The sequence below is a fragment of the Mustela putorius genome, unplaced genomic scaffold (assembly GCF_011764305.1).
Source record: "Mustela putorius furo isolate JIRA1106 unplaced genomic scaffold, ASM1176430v1.1 tig00003896_pilon_pilon_pilon, whole genome shotgun sequence".
NCBI classification, from domain to species: domain Eukaryota; kingdom Metazoa; phylum Chordata; class Mammalia; order Carnivora; family Mustelidae; genus Mustela; species Mustela putorius.
In genome coordinates, this window is record NW_025422045.1 from 2,821,047 (window position 1) to 2,840,342 (window position 19,296).

Sequence of the window (19,296 nt, forward strand, 5' to 3'; positions counted from 1 at the left end):
CCAAAATCTCAAATATTAATTCAGAAAGATCTATGGACCCCATGTTCACTTAAGTATTTACAGTAGCCAAGATATAGAAACAAACCTAAGTGTTCACTGATGGATGAAGATAAAGATGATGTGCTATATCTATGCAATGGAATATTACTTGGCCATAAAAAGGAAATCTTGCCATCTGCAACAACATGGATGGAACTTGATGGTACTTTGCTAAGTGAAATAAGTCAAAAACTGAAACACAAATAACATATGATTTCACTTACATATGGAATCTAAAAAATAAAACAAAACAAACAAAGCAAAAACAAACTCATAGATACAGAGAACAGACTAGACTGGTGGTTATCAGAGCAGAGGGGGTTGGGAGGTACACAAAATGGGTAAAAGGGATCAAGTGTATGGCAATGGAGGATAACTAGACTTAGGGTGGTAATTACTTCTAGTATATACAAATACGAAATCATAATGTTGGAGACCTAAAACTTATATAATGCTATATACACCAATCTTACCTCAAAATCAACAAATAAATAACAAATCAAAAAACAGGGGAGGTGGGGTGCCTGGGTGGCTCAATGGGTTAAAGCCTCTGCCTTCGGCTCAGGTCATGATCCCAGGGTCCTGGGATCCAGTCCTGCATGGGCTCTCTGCTCAGCAGGGAGCCTGCTTCCCTTCCTCTCTCTCTGCCTACTTGTGATCTCTGTCAAATAAATAAATAAAATCTGAAAGAAAAAAAAAAGAGGAGGAGAGCAGAAGATAAGATAGAATATCTAGCATAGAGAAGGGATTCCAAAACTTCTGCTGAATTAGTGAAGACTTGTCTGAGCAGCTAGCAGGTTATTCTTCATGTGGAAAACACTCTGAAACATCTCTATCATCGTATCCCTTCAAACTACAATATTCCCTATTGCTGTTTCGGGGGAAGCAGGAAGGAAATTTGCCCCTCTGCATTCAGTTTCAATATTTCAGAGCGCTCTCTCTCTCTCTCTCTCTTTTTAAGATTTATTTATTTATTTTAGAGAGAGGGAGAGCATGCCCACAAGTAGGAGGAGCAGAGGGAAAGGGAGACAGAATCCCAAACAGACTCCTTGCTTAGCACAGAGCTTGATGCAAGGCTCAATCTCACAACCCCAAGATCACAACCTGGGCCAAAACCAGGAGATGGAGGCTTCACCAACTGTCCAACCCAGGCCCACCTCAAATCTCTCTTTCTTAAAGATAAAACCTATCATTATCTCTTCCCCGTGCTCCTCAATTATTCTACTCCTATCCACATTTTCCAGTGCCCCTTTTAACTATCCAGACCCAAACAGGCCTAAGGATCCAGACACCTCTTCCAAGCTCTACTCCCAGGCTCCACCCCATCCAACCGTGGCTATTCAAGCAGCTCACGTTTCCTTCCCTATGGATGAGTACTATACTCAGTTCTTATCCTAAATCTCCCTCCCACTTAAGATAAAGTTTCAGATGAAAGGGATGTACTGCTGCTCTGCTATTGCCAAACATTTGATAGTTTTCTGATTTGCCTCCCTGATTATCCCAACTTCCAAAAGAAAAAGAACAAAATGGTAAGAACTTCTACTTTACAATTTATACTAATAAACTATGATTAACTGATTAATGATCAAGTGACAAGAACTTAGGAAGAAGATACCACCAGTAGAGTGCCTCAGTGGCTTAGTCACTTGAGCCTCTGACTCTTCATTTCAGCTCAGGTCATGATCTCAGGGTTTGGGGGCTGGGCTCTGTGCTCAGCAGGGAGTCTGCCTGAGAGTCTCTCTATCTCCTTCTCCCCCTCCCTGCTGAACTCCTGCTCTAATAAATAAACGAATCTTAAAACTAAATAAATAAATAAATACAAGATACCACCTTAATCTTCTCACTTTATAGTTAGTAGGGGAAAAAAAGCATATGATAGCAAAGGTTTCAATATAGCAGATTCTTAAATGTTCACGGGAAGCACAAGTAACATTTCCTATTTGGGGACTTGAAACACAAAGAAGTGAAGCTGAATGACCATGTCTCAAAAATATCATCCAATATTACACTGGACAAAGTGACCTCTAAAGTCTCTCAAGATTTAGAATGTGAAAGGCTCACTCAGTTTGACAACTGGGAGTAAGCTATTTGTAAAACTGAAATGTAAGAAGATTTTGGGTGTCACGTACATGGTCTGAACAGTTTTACTATGAACCAAAAACAAAAATCAATGAATACTGTTTATAACACAACTATTTGTACCCTACTACCATTTCTAAGATTCTTGATATGCTATGTGTTCATACATGATCTGTTCATTCAGCATTGTTCTCCCAGAAATGAGTTTGTGAGCCTAATACAAAGTGATTATAATTTAAGATTTCAAAGATGCATAAAAATTATTAATTAAAATTAACTGATGTGTTTCTGCTTCACACATTTAAGTCAAAATTAGCCATGCTATACTCAAAAGACAACTGGAGTCCTTATAATCGATCACCACAGAATTAGTACAGATGGTTGTCAAAGATATTGGCCAATATGCTCTTAAAACCAAAATGCCTAAAAATACATTGGCTATTTTCATGAATCATTAGAAATTCACACACACAAAAAAAGCTATTTTGCTACCATAGCTATTTATATGTGACCATGATGTATCCAAATCTGGACTACCCTGTGCATTTAGATCCAGCAAAATCATCAAAACTAGAGAAATTCAAAAAAGGGTAAATAATATAGATTAGGAATATTGCTAATGTTCACCATAACAAAAGCAAGAAGCACCAACTGACCATTCCCCTCCTTGAAATATTGTTTCCCTTGGCTTCTGGAATACCACACTTTCAGGTTTTCTACTTTTCTTACCACTCATCAGGCTTTGCTTCCCCCCCAGTCACCACCTAAATTTAAATTGTTGGCATTTAGTTCTCTCCTAGGCCCTCCTCATGAATTCCACAAAACATGTCCAAAACTGAACTTACCATTTCTCCTCAAATTTAAACCTGTTCCAATATTCCTTATCTAAGTGAACCCAGTAGCCACTCAGTTGCTCAAACCAGAAAGCAGTCCTGGTTTATATAACTCCTTTTATACCTATGTATCAACCAAGCTCAATAAACTCTACCTTTAAAATGTCTTAAATTTATCCACTCTCCTTCATCACCTCTAACACCAGCTTAATGCAGGCTACCACCTCCCATGAGGACTACTAGTGCAATGGCCTCCTCAACAGCCTCAATGCACTTAGTTTAACTTCCTTCCAAATTACTCTTCAATTGCAGCCAGACTGAACTTTTTAAACTTTACACAGTTACTTATCATTAAAAACCTTCCAAGACTAAATAAAAGATTATTACCATGACTTACATAAACACTCAGAGATGTGGCTCTTATTTACAACTACAGTCTTATTTGGAACCATTCTCCCTCATATTTTACACCCCCTCATATAACAAAATTCCTTCAATTCCATAAACATGCCACTTCTCATCTCAGTATCCCTGCACATGCTGTTTCCTCTGTCAAGAACACATTTCATTCCCTTCTTTGGCTAACCAACTCCTCTTCTGTCATCTTTCCAGGATCAGTTTAAATGCCATCTCCTAAGAGTAGCCTTCCCTGACCTTCAAACAAGACGGTATCCCCCAATGCTCCTATAGCAATCTTCTTAACATTCCTTTCTTTTTTTTTTTTTTTTAAGATTTTATTTATTTTGACAGAGAGAGAGAGAAATCACAAGTAGGGAGAGAGGCAGGCAGAGAGAGAGAGAGAGGAGGAAGCAGGCTCTCCTCGGAGCAGAGAGCCTGACGTGGGGCTCGATCCCAGGATCCTGGGATCATGACCTGAGCCGAAGGCAGAGGCTTTAACCCACTGAGCCACCCAGGCGCCCCTTAACATTCCTTTCTTAATATTTATCACAGCTGTTATTCCTAATCCAACACCTGCCTTTCTCACGAGTCCATAAACTCCTCACCAGTAAGGACCTGTCTGTTCAGTTACTCTATTACTAGTGACTACTAAAGTACCTGGAATACATTAGGTGCTTAAAACATGAAAGTGGACTTAGCATATTAAAGCTGGAGTAACATCTCTTGTAGCTCAAATAAACTTAAAAAGAAATGCACAGGGGCACCTGGGTGGATCAGTGGGTTAAGCCTCTGTCTTTGGCTCAGGTCATGATCTCAGGGTCCTGGGATCAAGACCCGTGTCGGGCTCTCTGCCCAGCTGGGACCCTGCTTCCTCCTCTCTCTCTGCCTGCCTCTCTGCCTACTTGTGATCTCTGTCTCTCTAATAAATAAATAAAATCTTAAAAAAAAAAAAAAAGAAAGAAAGAAAGAAATGCACAATGCATTTGTTCAATCCAGAGATCAAAATTCCATTCAAATCAATCCGTGGTTTGCGGTTTAAAAAAAAAAAATACTGCTATATTACACAACTATATGTCCCATACCAACATAAGACTCTATCTAGATGTTATACTTTTGGTTTACATTTGATTTGATTCAGCCTTATTCTCCCTGCACAGACTGTTTTAGAACTAGTTCAAAGTGGTTAAAATATTTCAGAGACTCATACACAAATGAACAGTTTGATTTTATCCCTATGTACAAGTATTAAAAAGAGGCACCTGGGTGGCTCAGTGGGTTAAAGCCTCTGCCTTCAGCTAAGGTCATGATCCCAGAGTCCTGGGATCGAGCCCCGTATGGGGCTCTCACTCTCTGCTCAGCAGGGAGTCTGCTTCCTCTTCTCTATCTGCCTGCCTCTCTACCTACTTGTGATCTCTGTCAAATAAATAAATAAATAAATAATCTTTTAAAATATTTGTCAATCCTCCCCTCAAAAAATTGTTAACCCAAAGAACCAAAGACTTCTAAGAAGTTAGAAAAGAGGTTATGATACAACCAACTGAGGAATCTCAGTATTCAGAAGCTTTTCAAAAAGAAACTATATATGTCATTACCAAAAAATTTTTGAACAGTTACCAGTTTTAAAGTAACATACAACTATATGAGACTTCACTAATGCTTAATAAAACAACCTAACAAGTATAAAACTAAGAAACTTAACATATCCATGCAATAGTTATATAAAGGATTTTCAAGTATAACAAAATAGAATAAACATTTAAATAACTTTTAATTATAGAAAATCCTTGCTTCACTTTTAAGAAACAGCACAACTTACGTGGGGCTTAATCAATTAAAGAATAGAAAAAAAAAAAAACAAGGATGGCTATGAACCCAAAGTAAATCAAATCTAAGCTGGAGAACTTACCTCATAAAAGACCCAGCTGCACGTGCAATATTTTAGTATGAAATATAATTTACAATTGAGGAAAGTGATTGATGGGTTTTTCTACTACTAAAATATATGCAATTTCTGACACTAATTGTCTAAATCATCAACTCTAGAAACTCTGACATCAAAAGCCTGTTTTTTATGAACACATTTTTGGCATTTTTAAATTTTATTTTATTTTATTTTATTTTAAGTAGGCTGCATGCCCAACTTGGAGCTTGAACTTACAACCCTGAGATTAACAGCCACCTGGCACGCCAGAAAAGTACTTTTATACTCTTACTTCCATTCTTTTTTCAAAATGGGCAGAAGGAAGCTCAGCTTTTTAGGGTTTTTTTTGTTTTTTTTGTTTTTTGTTTTTGTTTACACTCATTCCATCTCTTCCACATAAAGCCTAGTTTAGTGCTTAAAAACATGTAAAATAAAAACGGTGTTTCAGATTGAAATCCTATTGAAGAAGTAAAACTCAGAGCAATCATCAGTTCTAAACTTAGCTTTTTTTTTTTTTTAAAGATTTTATTTATTTGACAGAGAGATAGCAAGAAGGGGAATATAAGCAGGGGGAGTAAGAGAGGGAGAAGCAGGCTTCCCAGCAAGCAGGGAGACTGATCCAGGGCTCCATCCCAGGACCCTGGGATCATGACAGGAGCCAAAGACAGACATTTAACGACTGAGCCACCCAGGTGCCCCTAAACAACTTTAAACTTTATTTCAAGAGAAGTGGCTTTTCATGGAATTCTTAAGAATGGACTTAGGGCTTAAAGAATCTTAACATTTCTGCATTTAACATTAATATCTGTAAACCTGAAATGTGATATACCCTTTCTTATTTAGGACACTTGGAAGCCAGGTGGAAGGAAATTTGCTCATATACTTAAGCATAAAACAAAGAGCGCAAAGAATGACTTTAATACACACACACACACACAGAGAGAGACTGTGCTAGTAATGAGAAATCCAAGTCATAAATGTCTAAGCAGAACCCTTTTCAAGTTTTTTCCTCTTTTCTCATATAGTAAATAAAACTATCAGTATTTATTGTGTTCTGTAATTTATTAAAATATAGTGATCAGATTTTAGGGGATTAAGCCTTACTATATAATCAGGAAACATAAACTCTACTTGACTATTTTTTAAAAGATGAAAAACAGGGGCGCCTGGGTGGCTCAGTGGGTTAAGCCTCTGCCTTCGGCTCAGGTCATGATCTCAGGATCCTGGGATCAAGTCCTGCATCCGGCTCTCTGCTTGGCAGGGAGCCTGCTTCCTCCTCTCTCTCTGCCTGCCTCTCTGCCTACTTGTGATCTCTGCCTGTCAAATAAATAAAGAAAGAAAATATTTGGGGGAAAAAAGGATGAAAAACAGATAACAAGTCTAGTCACAATGCACAAGGACAGCCCACATTTTAGAGCTTACTATTGCCCAAAGTCATTCCAAAACTATATACACAATAAAGCTTGGTCTTCCAATGGACACACTGCTGCTGTTTTACCATAGTCACTTCTCTTCTCATTTGTATTACAAATTGTTACTAAATGAATAACCCATAATTTGTGTACCAATACAAATCCTATTTATGAGGGATTGTAGAGTACCAAAACTAACATTTTGTATATGGTGGAGTAGGAGAGACTTAGCAGGAAATCTGTAACTACACCAACCAGGTCATTCTGTAGACCTTTGCAAGGAAACAAAAATAAAACTATCAGATCATCATCACATTTTTTTTTTTAAAGATTTTATTTATTTATTTGACAGAGAGAAATCACAAGTAGATGGAGAGGCAGGCAGAGAGAGAGAGAGAGGGAAGCAGGCTCTCCGCTGAGCAGAGAGCCCGATGCGGGACTCGATCCCAGGACCCTGAGATCATGACCCGAGCCGAAGGCAGGGGCTTAACCCACTGAGCCACCCAGGCGCCCCTCATCATCACATTTTTAACTAACATATGTTACAACATAATTACAATGACCACATTTTGGTTACGACATATTTACAATGACCACATTCTACGGCACAAGGTTGTTTTTTCATTGTTGTTGTTTTGTTTTTAAGATTTTATTTATTTATTTGAAAGAGAGAGAGAGAACACAAGCAGAGGGAAAGGCAGGCAGAGAGAGAGGGAGAAGCAGACTCCCCCTGAAGCAGCATGAGATCTCCTGGCTCCAGGTCCTTTGTTGAGAGAAGTAAGAAGTAAGTTCTCCCTCATCTGAATATCTATAGTCTTTTTACCTATAAAGCACCACATCACATTTTCCTCTTATAAAACAGCTAACCCATATCTTGCTGCCCCTATTAGGTCTATGTTTGATTTATGTTTCTACTACCCACAGCCTAAACTAGGTAACCTTTAACTAGCAGTCAATAAATAAGTTTTTGGATTAATAAACAACAGCATGCACTCACATGCTCACACCCACTCACACACATAAACACACAAAGGAAAGGGGCGGGGGAGTCTGGGAATTTAGTTTTGCCACAAGCTCAATATGAATTATGTGAAAGATAAAAACACAAAAATCTAATGATATAATAGAAATGTGGTATACAAACCAAAGGCAGCCAGAATCTAAACTTTTCCTTTTAGTAGTTACACTGTATTTGGAATATAGTATTAAATTTATTTTGAGGTGGTCACTAAAAACTTATGAAGGCTTAATGATTGCTTATTATTTCATGGCACTAATAAAGAATGGATAATTTAAAAATATCTGAAGGTAAGGGTCATAAAAACTTACATGAATTATTACCACTAAAATTTTTATCTGGAAAAACAGACCTTAAAATGAAACTTTTTACCTTCTTTGAATCAAAGTAAGAGATTTTATAACTTAAAAGTGCTTTTTTCCACAATGATCATTTTTTTAATATGGAAAATAAATTAATCTAAGTAACACATTTATTTCCCAGCTTTCACTCCATTTATCATCAAAGCTCTTCTATGGACTTCTACAAGATGACTCTTCCTTAAATGCTTCCTTTTTCATGAAAGGAAATACTTTGTTTCATAGCATTTATTATCTGATTTTTCATCCATTAAATGTCTTTTTTTTTTTTAAGATTTTATTTATTTATTTCACAGACAGAGATCACAAGTAGGCAGAGAATCAGGCAGAGAGGAGAGAGAGAGGAGGAAGCTCCCTGCCAAGCAGAGAGCCTGCCGATGCAGGGTTGGATCCCAGGACCCTGGGATCATGACCCGAGCTGAAGGCAGAGGCTTTAAATCACAGAGCCACCCAGGCACCCCACTAATATATTTCTTAAGCATCTGTACATCTGTATACTTAAGCATAAGTACAAATAATAAACACTACTAAATAGTAGCCAAGATGTCTTCCTGTGAGGAACAAAAACACAGATATAGAAAAATAAATATGAAATACATGAAAAGGTAGATAGAATGAATCAAATTGCCAATGGTACATTTCACCTATTTAAAGGTTCCAAGGAAGGCATAAGTAAACCTTTAAAGAAGCAGAACTTGAACTGTACATTAAAAAATGATCAAGATTTAAGATAAATGACACAGAAAACAAACCATTCACGGTATACTCAGCAAGTAGATCACTCTAGGTGAAAAAGACAGTTAATGTTGGGAAACAGAATAAAGTTTAGAAAAATGGACTACAACTAATTTAGAGAGAATCTTGAAAGCCAAGTTAAGAAATCTGGCTTACAATCATTAATTGAAGACTTTAGAGCAATAAGCTGACATGGAAAAGGAAGCACTTAAGGAAGAGTCATCTTGTAGAAGTCCACAGAATAGCTTTAATGATAAATGGAGTGGAAGCTGGGAAACCTATTAGGAGCTAAACAATAAATCAGGGTTACACCAGTAGGAAAAACACAAAAGGAATAGATTTACTTATTACAGCAAGCAAGAGAGAGAGTCTAACAAAGAGTACTCCAAGATTTTGTATCTGAGTACCCCTAACACACAGAAAGAAAAAAAATATGGGGTTTAAGTGAGCTAGATCTGGCTCAAATCTATGCTGTGTAACTCTAAAGAAATCATTAAACTTCTCCGAGCCTTAGTTTTCTCAGACATAAAAAGATATTTACCTTGATTGGGTTTTGAGAAGTTACATAAGAAAACGCACATAAAGCATCTATGCACCTGGGACACTCCAGGCACTAAATGTGATTTTTACCATTCTCCCTTGGCTCCTGTTCTTTATCCCTTAACAAATCTGAAAATCCCTTAACATAGGTAATCTGTTTACAAACTCATTTTAGAAATGATAAAATGGAGTTATGGGTGCCTGGGTGGCTCAGTCACTTAAGCATCTGACTCTTGATTTTGGATCAGGTCATGACTTCAGGGTCCTAAAATCAAGCCCCATGTTGGGCTCCACACTGGGCATGGAGCCTGGTAGGATTCAGTCTCTCTCTCTCCCTCTGCCCCACCCCACTCCTGTGCTCACTCTCGCTCTCTCAAAATAAATAAATAAAATAAATAATTTTTTTTAAAAACTGAGTTGAGAAATTAAATGACTAAATGACATAAAACCAGCTACCTTCACTGTTGGCCCCCTAAGGCAGATATATCAACCCATAAGACATATAAAAAGTAGTTGGAAATTATGAAAAAGAATCTTCTTTAGCAACACCTAGGTGGTGCCATCAGTTGAGCATCCAGCTCAGGTCATAATCTCAGAGTCATGACATTAAGCGCTTTGCCCCACCCTGTCCTCAGCACAGAGTCTGCTTAAGATTCTAACTCCCTCTCCCTCTGTTCCTCCTGCCTGTGTTCTCTCAATCTCTCTCTCTCTAAAATAAATAAATCTTTTTTTAAAAATCCTCCAATAATATAAGACTGGATTTATAAATTTAAAAACATTTTAAGTTTGACTATTTCCTTAATATAAAAAGGATAATCCATTTTTATAGAAATCTTATTATTTGCATATTGCCAAATTCTAGTATAGGCTGAATTTCCAAATATGGACCTTTCCATTAAAGAAGGAAAATTTATGGTACAAAATTTCTTCTTTTAAGTTAAATATAGGAAAACTTCAGACACAGCAATAAATTTACTCACCTTCCATGGGCATGGAAATTTAGACGTAAAAACTGGTCCTCGTGTGAAACTGCTCTTTTGGCACGCTGGTGTTTTTGGTGTAGTGAATCCACATCATATGATAATCCTTCATAATGTCTAATGTATTTATTTAAAGGATTTCCATACTGACCTATAAAAAATAAACAGTTCAAATTAGTATCATTCTGATGATCCATTCTAGTTCTAATATGATTCCACAATTATTCAAATATCTACTAATACGTATGAAACACGGTCTCACTAATGTTAGTATTTTCACATACATTTTTTTAAAAAACTTATTGGCGCCTGGGTGGCTCAGTGGGTTAAGCCGCTGCCTTTGGCTCAGGTCATGATCCCAGTGTCCTGGGAACAAGCCCCCCATTAGGCTTTCTGCTCAGCAGGGAACCTGCTTCCCTTCCTCTCTCTGCCTGCCTCTCTGCCTACTTGTGATCTCTGTCAAATAAATAAATAAAATCTTAGAAAAAAAAAAACTTATTGTAATAGGAATTTCAACCACACACAAAAGTGTGAATATTAGCCATAGGTTTGTCTTTGATGTCTTTTATCAGGTTATGTTTTCTATTAATACTTCGTTGATAAAAACTATCAGGAACAGATATTGACTTGTGTCACCTGGTTTTTCTGCACCTAGTAAGTTGATTATATGGATTTTTTTCTTTTTAGTTTATTAATTATAGTGAATTAAATTGACTGACTTTCTAATATTAAACCAACTCCACATTACTGAAATAAACCCTATTTGGTCATGGTGTATTATCTTTTACAGTCACGAGACACACTGGTCTATAGCTTTCTTTTTCTGCACTATCTTTGCCAAGGTTTGATATTAGAGTAAAAGAGGAGTTGGAAAAGTATTCCTCTTTTTCAATTTTCTGTACACTTTTATATAGAATTGGTATTAGTTCCTCCTTAAATGTTTCATAGAGTTCACCAGCAAATCTATCTTGCCCTAAAGTTCTCTTTGTGAAAAATTAATTAACTACAATTTCAATTTCATATATAGATAAAGAGCTATTCAGGTTATCTACTACCTTTTTTTTTTTAAAGATTTATTTATTTATTTATTTGACAGACAGAGATCACAAGTAGGCTGAGAGGCAGGCAGAGAGAGGGGGGAAGGAGGCTACCAGCTGAGCAAAGAGCCTGATGTGGGGCTTGATCCCAGGACCCTGGGATCATGACCTGAGCCAAAGGCAGAGGCTTAAACCACTGAGCCACCCAGGCACCCCTAGGTTATCTAAAGTGAGCAGTAAGAATTTGTCCATTTTTCCTAAATTGTTAAAAGTTACAGAAATAAATCTGTTCATAATATGCCCTTATTATGCTTTTCATATCTTTTGAATCTGGGGTGATGTTACCTCTCTCATTCCTGATACTGGTAATCTATATCTTTTCTTTTTCGTTCCTGATTAGGATGGCTAGAGATTGATTTTTACTGATCTTCTAAAAAATTTAAAAAAAAAAAACTTTTCCTTTGATTTTCCCTCATTATTTTTGTTATCTATGTGTTGGTTTTCACTTTGTTCTTCATTTTTTTCTGCTTACTTTGAGTCTAACTGCTCTTTCTTGTTTGTTTCCAAAGGTAGTATCACTGATTTAAGACTTATCTTCTCAAAAAAAAAAAAAAAAAACTTAACTTCTTCTCTAATTCAGATGTTTACTGCTATAAATGTCCCCATTATACAGCATTAGCAGCATCCCATAGATTTTGTTGTTACCACTTTCCTTCTATTCAACATACTTTCGAATTTCCTTTTGGACCCTTGCATGTCCTTTTAGAAGTCTGTTATTTACTTTCCAAATACTGAATATTTTTCAAATACCTTTCTGTTACTGACTTCTAATTTAATCCCACTATAGCCAGAAAACTTGCTTTGTGGTATATATCAATCCTTTTAAAATCAGACACTTATTTTATAATCCAGAATATGATCTATCTTTGCAAATATTTCATGAGCACTTGAAAATAATGTGTATTCTGCTGTTAACAGTAAGTGCTCCAAAAATGTCAATCTCTGTTCTTATTGAGTCAGAGTATTCTATAAATGTCAACCAGGTCAAGTTGATTGCTGAGGTTATTCAAGTCTTCTATATCCTTAATGATTTCGATCTACCTCTTCTATTATCAAGAAAGGGGTATTGAAATTTGTTTATGATTGATTTTTTTTTCTATTTCTCCTTGTAGTTCTTTGCTTCATTGATGTTTGAAGCTGTTATTATTATATGCATAGATGTTAATGATTATCATGCCTTTCAGATTAATTCATCCTTTATCATTATCAGATGATCTTTATTCTTTTAATATTCTACATCCTAAAATCTACTTTGGTATTAATATGGCCATTACCCTCTTTTTGGGGGACTAGCATAGTGTATCTTTTCCCATCCTTTTACTTTTAACCCATTTGTTTTGGGTTTTTGTTTTGTTTTGTTTTATTTTTAGATTTTTATTTTATTATTTATTTAAGAGAGAAAGAGAGCATGAGCATGAGGGGAGAGGTAGAGGGAGAAGCAGACTCCTCACTGAGTGGAGAGCCCAACACTAAGTGGGGAGTCCAGCATGGAGCAGGGAACCTGATGTGGGACTTGATTCCAGGAACCTAGGATTAGGACCTAAGCCAAAGGCAGCTGCTTTACCAACTGAGCCACCCAGGCGCCCCTGGGCTAATTATTTTTATGATTCCATTACTAACTCTTCATTGGATTATCAGCAAAATCCTGGGTGGTTATTTCAGTAGTTGCTTTAAGGCTTTTGGTATATATCATTAACTTATCCCAGTCTACCATTAACAGTTCAGGTACAAGAACCTGACATTACTATACTTCCACTTTCCTCCTGCTGGCCTTTAGAGGTTATTGCCATTGTATATTTTACTTTTTATAAATCTCACAATATACTGTTATTGTTTTGGTTGAAACAGACAATTATCTTTTAATTAGATTAAATAACAAAGAAAAAATCTCTAACAGTTCCAGGGTTCTTTATTTCTTTACGTGAATCTATATTTCCATCTGGTATCATTTTCCTTCTGATTTCCTCTAACACTTCTTCTGCTGGTAAAAAAACTCTTCCAGTTTTTATATGTCTGAAAGTCTTTATTTTGTCTTCATTTTTGAAAGATATTTTCACTGGGCATTCCAGGCTGTCAGGTTTGTATTTTTTCTTCAAATACTTTAAAAATGCTGTTCTACCATCTTTTCACTTGTATTCCTTCTGAGAAGAAATCTGTCATCCTTATCTTTCCTCCTCTGAATATAATGTATCTTTTCCTCCCTAGTTTGCTTTTAAGATTTTCTTCCTTATCACTGGCTCTGAGCAATTTGATTATGATGTGTTTCTTCATATTTCTTGAGCTTTATTTCAGTGAAATTCTTGGATCTACGGGTAGACAGTTTTTCAAACTTACTTCTTCAATTTTTTTTTTTTTAACTCTTTCCACCCTTCCCCAGAAGGACTCAAATTACAAGTGTATCAGGTCGCTTAAACTTTTCCCACAGTCAACTGGTGGCTTTCCTCATTCATTAAAAATTCTTTCTTCTCTTCATTTTGAATTGTTTCTACCGCTATATCTTCTAGTTCACTAATAATCTGCAATATCTAATCTGTTGTTAATGCCATCCACTGCATTTTCCACTGAAAACAGTATAATTTTCATCTCTAGAAGTTAAAATTTGTTTTCTATTTTCTATGTTTATACTTAACTTTTTAAATACATGAAATAAAGCTATAATACTCTTCTAATGTTCTTGTCTGTTAATTCTAATATCTGTGTCACTTCCAGGTTGACTCCAATTAATTGTTTATTCCTCTCATTAGAGACTGCTGTTCTCTTGCTTCAGTGCACGCCTTATCATCTTTCATCAAATAGATGTCAGACATTGCAAATTTCACTGTTCTAAGCTTTTTTTGTATTTTCATAAACATTCTCAAGCTTTGTTACAAAGAGAAAGTATAGTTACATGGAAATAGTTCAAGCCTTTTGGGTCTTGCATTTATGATTTGTTAGGGGGGTCAGGAACAGTGTTCAGTGTAGGATTAATTATTCCCCCACTATTTTTATTTTAAGATTTCATTTATTTATTTGACAGAGAGAGACTGGGAGAGAGGGAATACAAGCAGGGGGAGTGAGAGAGGGAGAAGCAGACTTCCTGCGGAGCAGAGAGCCTGATGGCCTGATGCAGGGCTTGATCCCAGTAGACCAGGACCAAAACCTGAGCTGAAGGCAGATGCTTAATGACTGAGTCCCCAGGCGCCCCATTCCCCACTATTGAAGCAAGACCTATTTGAGTGGTCTACCCCATTGCTCCACAAATTCTGAGTTTTTTTCAGTCTAGCCAGTGAGAAGAGGCACATTTCCTGCTCTATGTGAACACAGGGCACTCTTTCTTTCCCTGGCCTCAGGTAGTTTCTTCACATGTATGCATCATTGATCAATACTCTGCCAAACACTAGGGGAACCCTTTGCAGATCTCAGGAATTCTCTCTCTATGCAGTGCTTTTCACTCTGATGTTCTGTGAACTCTAGTTGCTTTGGTCACCCTCTCACCCAACCCTCAGTTTCATCTTCTTAACTCAGAATTAATTGGCCTCCATCTAGGTTCCCTCCCATATCACTGCAGATGGAAATTTTCTGAAGATAGAAAGCTGAAGCAATCATAGGTCTTGGCTCATTCGTTTCCCGTCTCTCAGGGATCATCATCCTTTACCATCTGGTGACTAGTGTCTTTCAAAGCTGTGGTTTCTCTGGTTTTTGTTTGTTTTTTCCCTGAGTTTCCTTAGTTTGTTTCAGGCAGAGGGATAAATCTGTTCCTGGTTTCTCCATCTTCACCATGAGCAGAAGTCAAAAGGAGTGATTCCTTAAGGTATCAGAATTTCTTCCTAAAGAAAACTGCCTTCTTTTATAAAACAGAACACCAAAATTAAAAAAAAAAAAAACTATAATGGTTTATCTAATGTATTCCATAAAGCCTAAGTGTCCATCGCCAAATTTTCTATACATATATAAGTCAGTGGGTAGTCATTATACAGCTAAGGACACAAACTCTTACGTCAAATCATCTGGGTTTAAGTTCTGAAGACTGTGCACAAGGTAAATATATGTAACACTACTGAGCTGTACACTCAGAAATGGTTAAGGTAAAAAATGTTACGGTAAGCATTTTTTTTTACTAGAATAAAAAAATTATCTAGTTTAAATACCATTACCTTCATTTATTAGCTTGTTGCCCTCATCAAATGGAACACTCACCTTCAGTGCCCCATCCTTAAAATTGGAGAGAAGCAGAATACCTCTCTCTTAAGGCTATTTGGATTATGATTTAAGCCATGTGTGGCAATTAGCAAAGTGCCTACAATACCATAGAGCCTCAGTAAATTATTCATCATCATCATCTCCTCCATCTCTTCCTCTACTTCCTCTTCCCACACTTGCCTTTGAGACCTACATTCACAAACTGAGGCCATAAATTGAGGAATAAACACAGAACTGGGTTTCATTCTGATACTTCCTACCTATGACTAGATGACATGGGTAAATATTTAACTTTTTTAAAATCTCAGGGTTCCTATCTGTAAAACAGAGACAAAGACTACCTTAAATGTATGTAACCTGCTTAGCACAAAGGCTAGCATTAAAAGGTCATTTAATGTAAACTATTATTGAGTCACTTCACTGTCCTCTTAAATGCACTGCTCTCAAGAGAGATGACAAGAATGGAGTCCTAAACTAGAATCCAAAAATATCTTTGCAACTAACAAAGAAAATACAGTGAACCCAGGATATAAGAGATGACAAAGCCTGCTAATATGAAACTTTTAAAAATCAAGACTAAATAATGGAATCAGATATTATGCATTTTCCATATTCTTTAGAAATATTTTTAACTCTATACTTGGGTTGTAAAAAACACCCCGCACAAGAGAAAATATCAAGAAGAAATCAAGAATGAGGAAGTGGTAGTATGAGAGCTTTTGGGTAGTTTCTTTCATTTTGAAAATCAATGTGGGATTTCCATTGGATAACTGAGTTGTATTTAAGTGGACTGAGTAGCCACAGCACACACTTGGCTTTGCAAAGTTACTGCTTCCTCTCCTTTTTCAACACCAAAAAAGTCAACTTTTTAAGTCACAGTTCAGGTAAAGTGTTCTGCCACTTTTAATAACTTAAAACAATTAACTACTGGTGTTCTGGTGACATGTGATAAAAGCTCAATTATTTGCATGGATGGAACACTACTGGGAGAGTTATCAGTCATCTTTTCTCTGTCCCACACACATAGAAATTTTCTAAGGGAAGATAATGTTTACTTTCACTGATAAAGGATCTGAGTAATGATTTTCTGAATCTTTAAAATTGAGATAAAACATGATTCACAGATTTTAACTGGTAAAGTTAAAAATGTTACCCAGAAACATAACAGTTTTCAAGTCCATGTCATTATCCTCTTGTCCATAAAACCTATGTTTCTATGTTAACTATACCTATATATCAGTATTTATGAGAAAATCTCAGTAATTAAAAAAAAAAAATCACTGAAGTTAAGATAATGTATTGAAACTATTTTTAATTTATATACCCCAATACTTAGTAAGACATAGGGGGATCCATGGCAAAAAGAAATCAATTAAGAAGGAAACAAAAAATATTTGGAGAGAATCCTGGACAAAGTAGAATCAATCTTAGATAATATTAAGGAAATCTTGTTAATATTCTTTAGGACAGGGGCACCTGGGTGGCTCAGGTGGTTAGGCAACTGCCTGCAGCTCAGGTCATGATCCTGAAGTCTCAGGATACAGTCCAGCACTGGGCTTCCTGTTTGGTGGGGCGTCTTCTTCTCTCCCTTTGACCCTCCCCCTCTCATGCTCTTTCTGTCTCCTTTCTCTCAAATAAAATCTTTAAAAACATATATATATTCTTCAGTTCATGAGCACTGTAGGTATACACAAGAATACTCCGAATTTTTGAAGATACATTTTAACGAATATAGGGGTAAATGCATAATTTTCATTGAAGTAATTCCAAGTAGGAGAAAAAGAGAAAGGACACAAAATGTTAAATAAGTTTCCACTTCTGGCTTTAATGGAGAAAAGGAACTGAATTTAACCTACCACCACCATAAACAATTAGAAAACTGAACATAAGAAGAAAACCAAATGAGGTGAGATTTACAACTGGCTCAACTCACTAACTACAAGCTGTTTCCAGGCCAATGTGCAGGGTGGAAGAACTCAAGCAGTCTGAGGGTCTCAATGAATGGAGGAGCCAGATACCTGCATTCATAGAGATCAGGCATTCAGAACTTGTGGGTCAAGTGCCAGGAAAAGCTAAAGAGAGAGGAGCTATAAGACCTAAAAAGGAGTCCCCTTAAATGTTTGGCTGAGTACTAATCTGAACATGTGAGAGAATAAACTATCACAGGCCAGAAAAATTAACCAAACACCAAAAAAGTCAACAGAACAATCTTCAAAGGCCAATAAAGGTGATCACCAGAACAGCCCTACAAGAAATATTGAAAGGGGTCCTCTAAGCAAAGAGAGAGCCCAAAAATAACACAAGAGTCAATATACAGTAACAATCACCTTTTAGACAATACAATGGCACTAAATTCCTATCTTTCAATAGTTACCCTGAATGTAAATGGGCTAAATGTCCCAATTAAAAGTCACAGGATATCAGACTGGATAAAAAAGTAAGACTCATGAATATGTTGTCTGCAAGAGACTCATTTTAGACCCAAAAAAACCTCCAGATTGAAAATGGGGGGTGGAAAACCATTTATCATGCTAATGGACATCAAAAGAAAGATGGGGTGGCAATCCTTATATCAGACAAATTAGATTTTAAGCTAAAGACTATAATAAGTGATGAGGAAGGACACTATAATTAAAAGCAATATCCAACAAGAAGATAACATTGTAAATATTTATGCCCCTAACATGGGAGCAGCCAATTATACAAGCCAATTAATAACAAAATTAAAGAAACACATCAACAATAATACAATAGGGGATGAGTGAGCCTGGTGGTGGGAATTAAGGAGGGCGTGTACACTGGGTGTGGTACATAATCAACGAATCTTGGAACACTGAAAAATTAAAATTAAATTAACAATAATACAACAGGAGGGGATTGTAACACCCCCCTCTGGGCAATCGACAGATCATCCAAGCAAAAGATCAACAAGGAAATAAGGGCTTTGAATGACACAGTGGACCAGATGGACTTCACAGATATATTCAGAACATTCCATCCTAAAGCAAAAGAATATACATTCTTCTCTAGTGCACATGGAACCTTCTCCAGAAAGGATCACATGCTGCATCACAAATCAAGTCTCAACTAGTAAAAAAAAGATTGGGATCATTCCCTGCTTATTTCTGGACCACAATGCTTTGAAACTGAAACTCAATCACAATAGGAAAGTTGGAAAGAAATCAAATATATATGGAGGCTAAAGAGTACCCTACTAAAGAATAAATGGGTCAACCAGGAAATTAAAGAAGAATTTTTAAAATTCGTGGAAACAAACAAGAATGAAAACACAATTGTTCAAAATCAGTGGGATACAGCACAGGCAGCTCTAACAGTGAAGTATACAGCACCACAAGCATTTCTCAAGAAACAAGAAAGGTCTCAAAAACACAATGTGACCCAGTATCTAAAGGAGCTGGAAAAAGAACAGCAAATAAAGCCTAAACCCAGCAGGAGAAAAGAATTAATAAAGATTAGCTCAGACAGAAATCAATGAAATAGGAACCCAAAGAACAGTGGAACCTATCACGAAGGTTAACTAGGAGCTGGGTCTCTGAAAAAATTAATAAGATTAATAAACCCCCAGCCAGACTTATCAAAAAGAGAAAGGACCCAAATAAATAAAATCAAGAATGAAAGAGGAGCAATCACAACCAACACTGAAGAAATACAAACAATTTTAAGAACACATTATGAGCAACTATA

The 19,296-nt window shown here is 36.5% G+C and overlaps 1 protein-coding gene across 1 annotated transcript in view; it reads right to left on the reverse strand.

Moving 5' to 3' along the window:
- The window catches only part of ADAM10 (ADAM metallopeptidase domain 10), a 135,000-nt gene that overhangs the window by 89,121 nt on the left and 26,583 nt on the right, over positions 1 to 19,296 (reverse strand). The window contains exon 2 of the mRNA XM_045067498.1: positions 10,316 to 10,466. Within this exon, the coding sequence (XP_044923433.1) occupies positions 10,316 to 10,466 (151 nt within the window). The remainder of the gene's footprint in view (positions 1 to 10,315; positions 10,467 to 19,296) is intronic.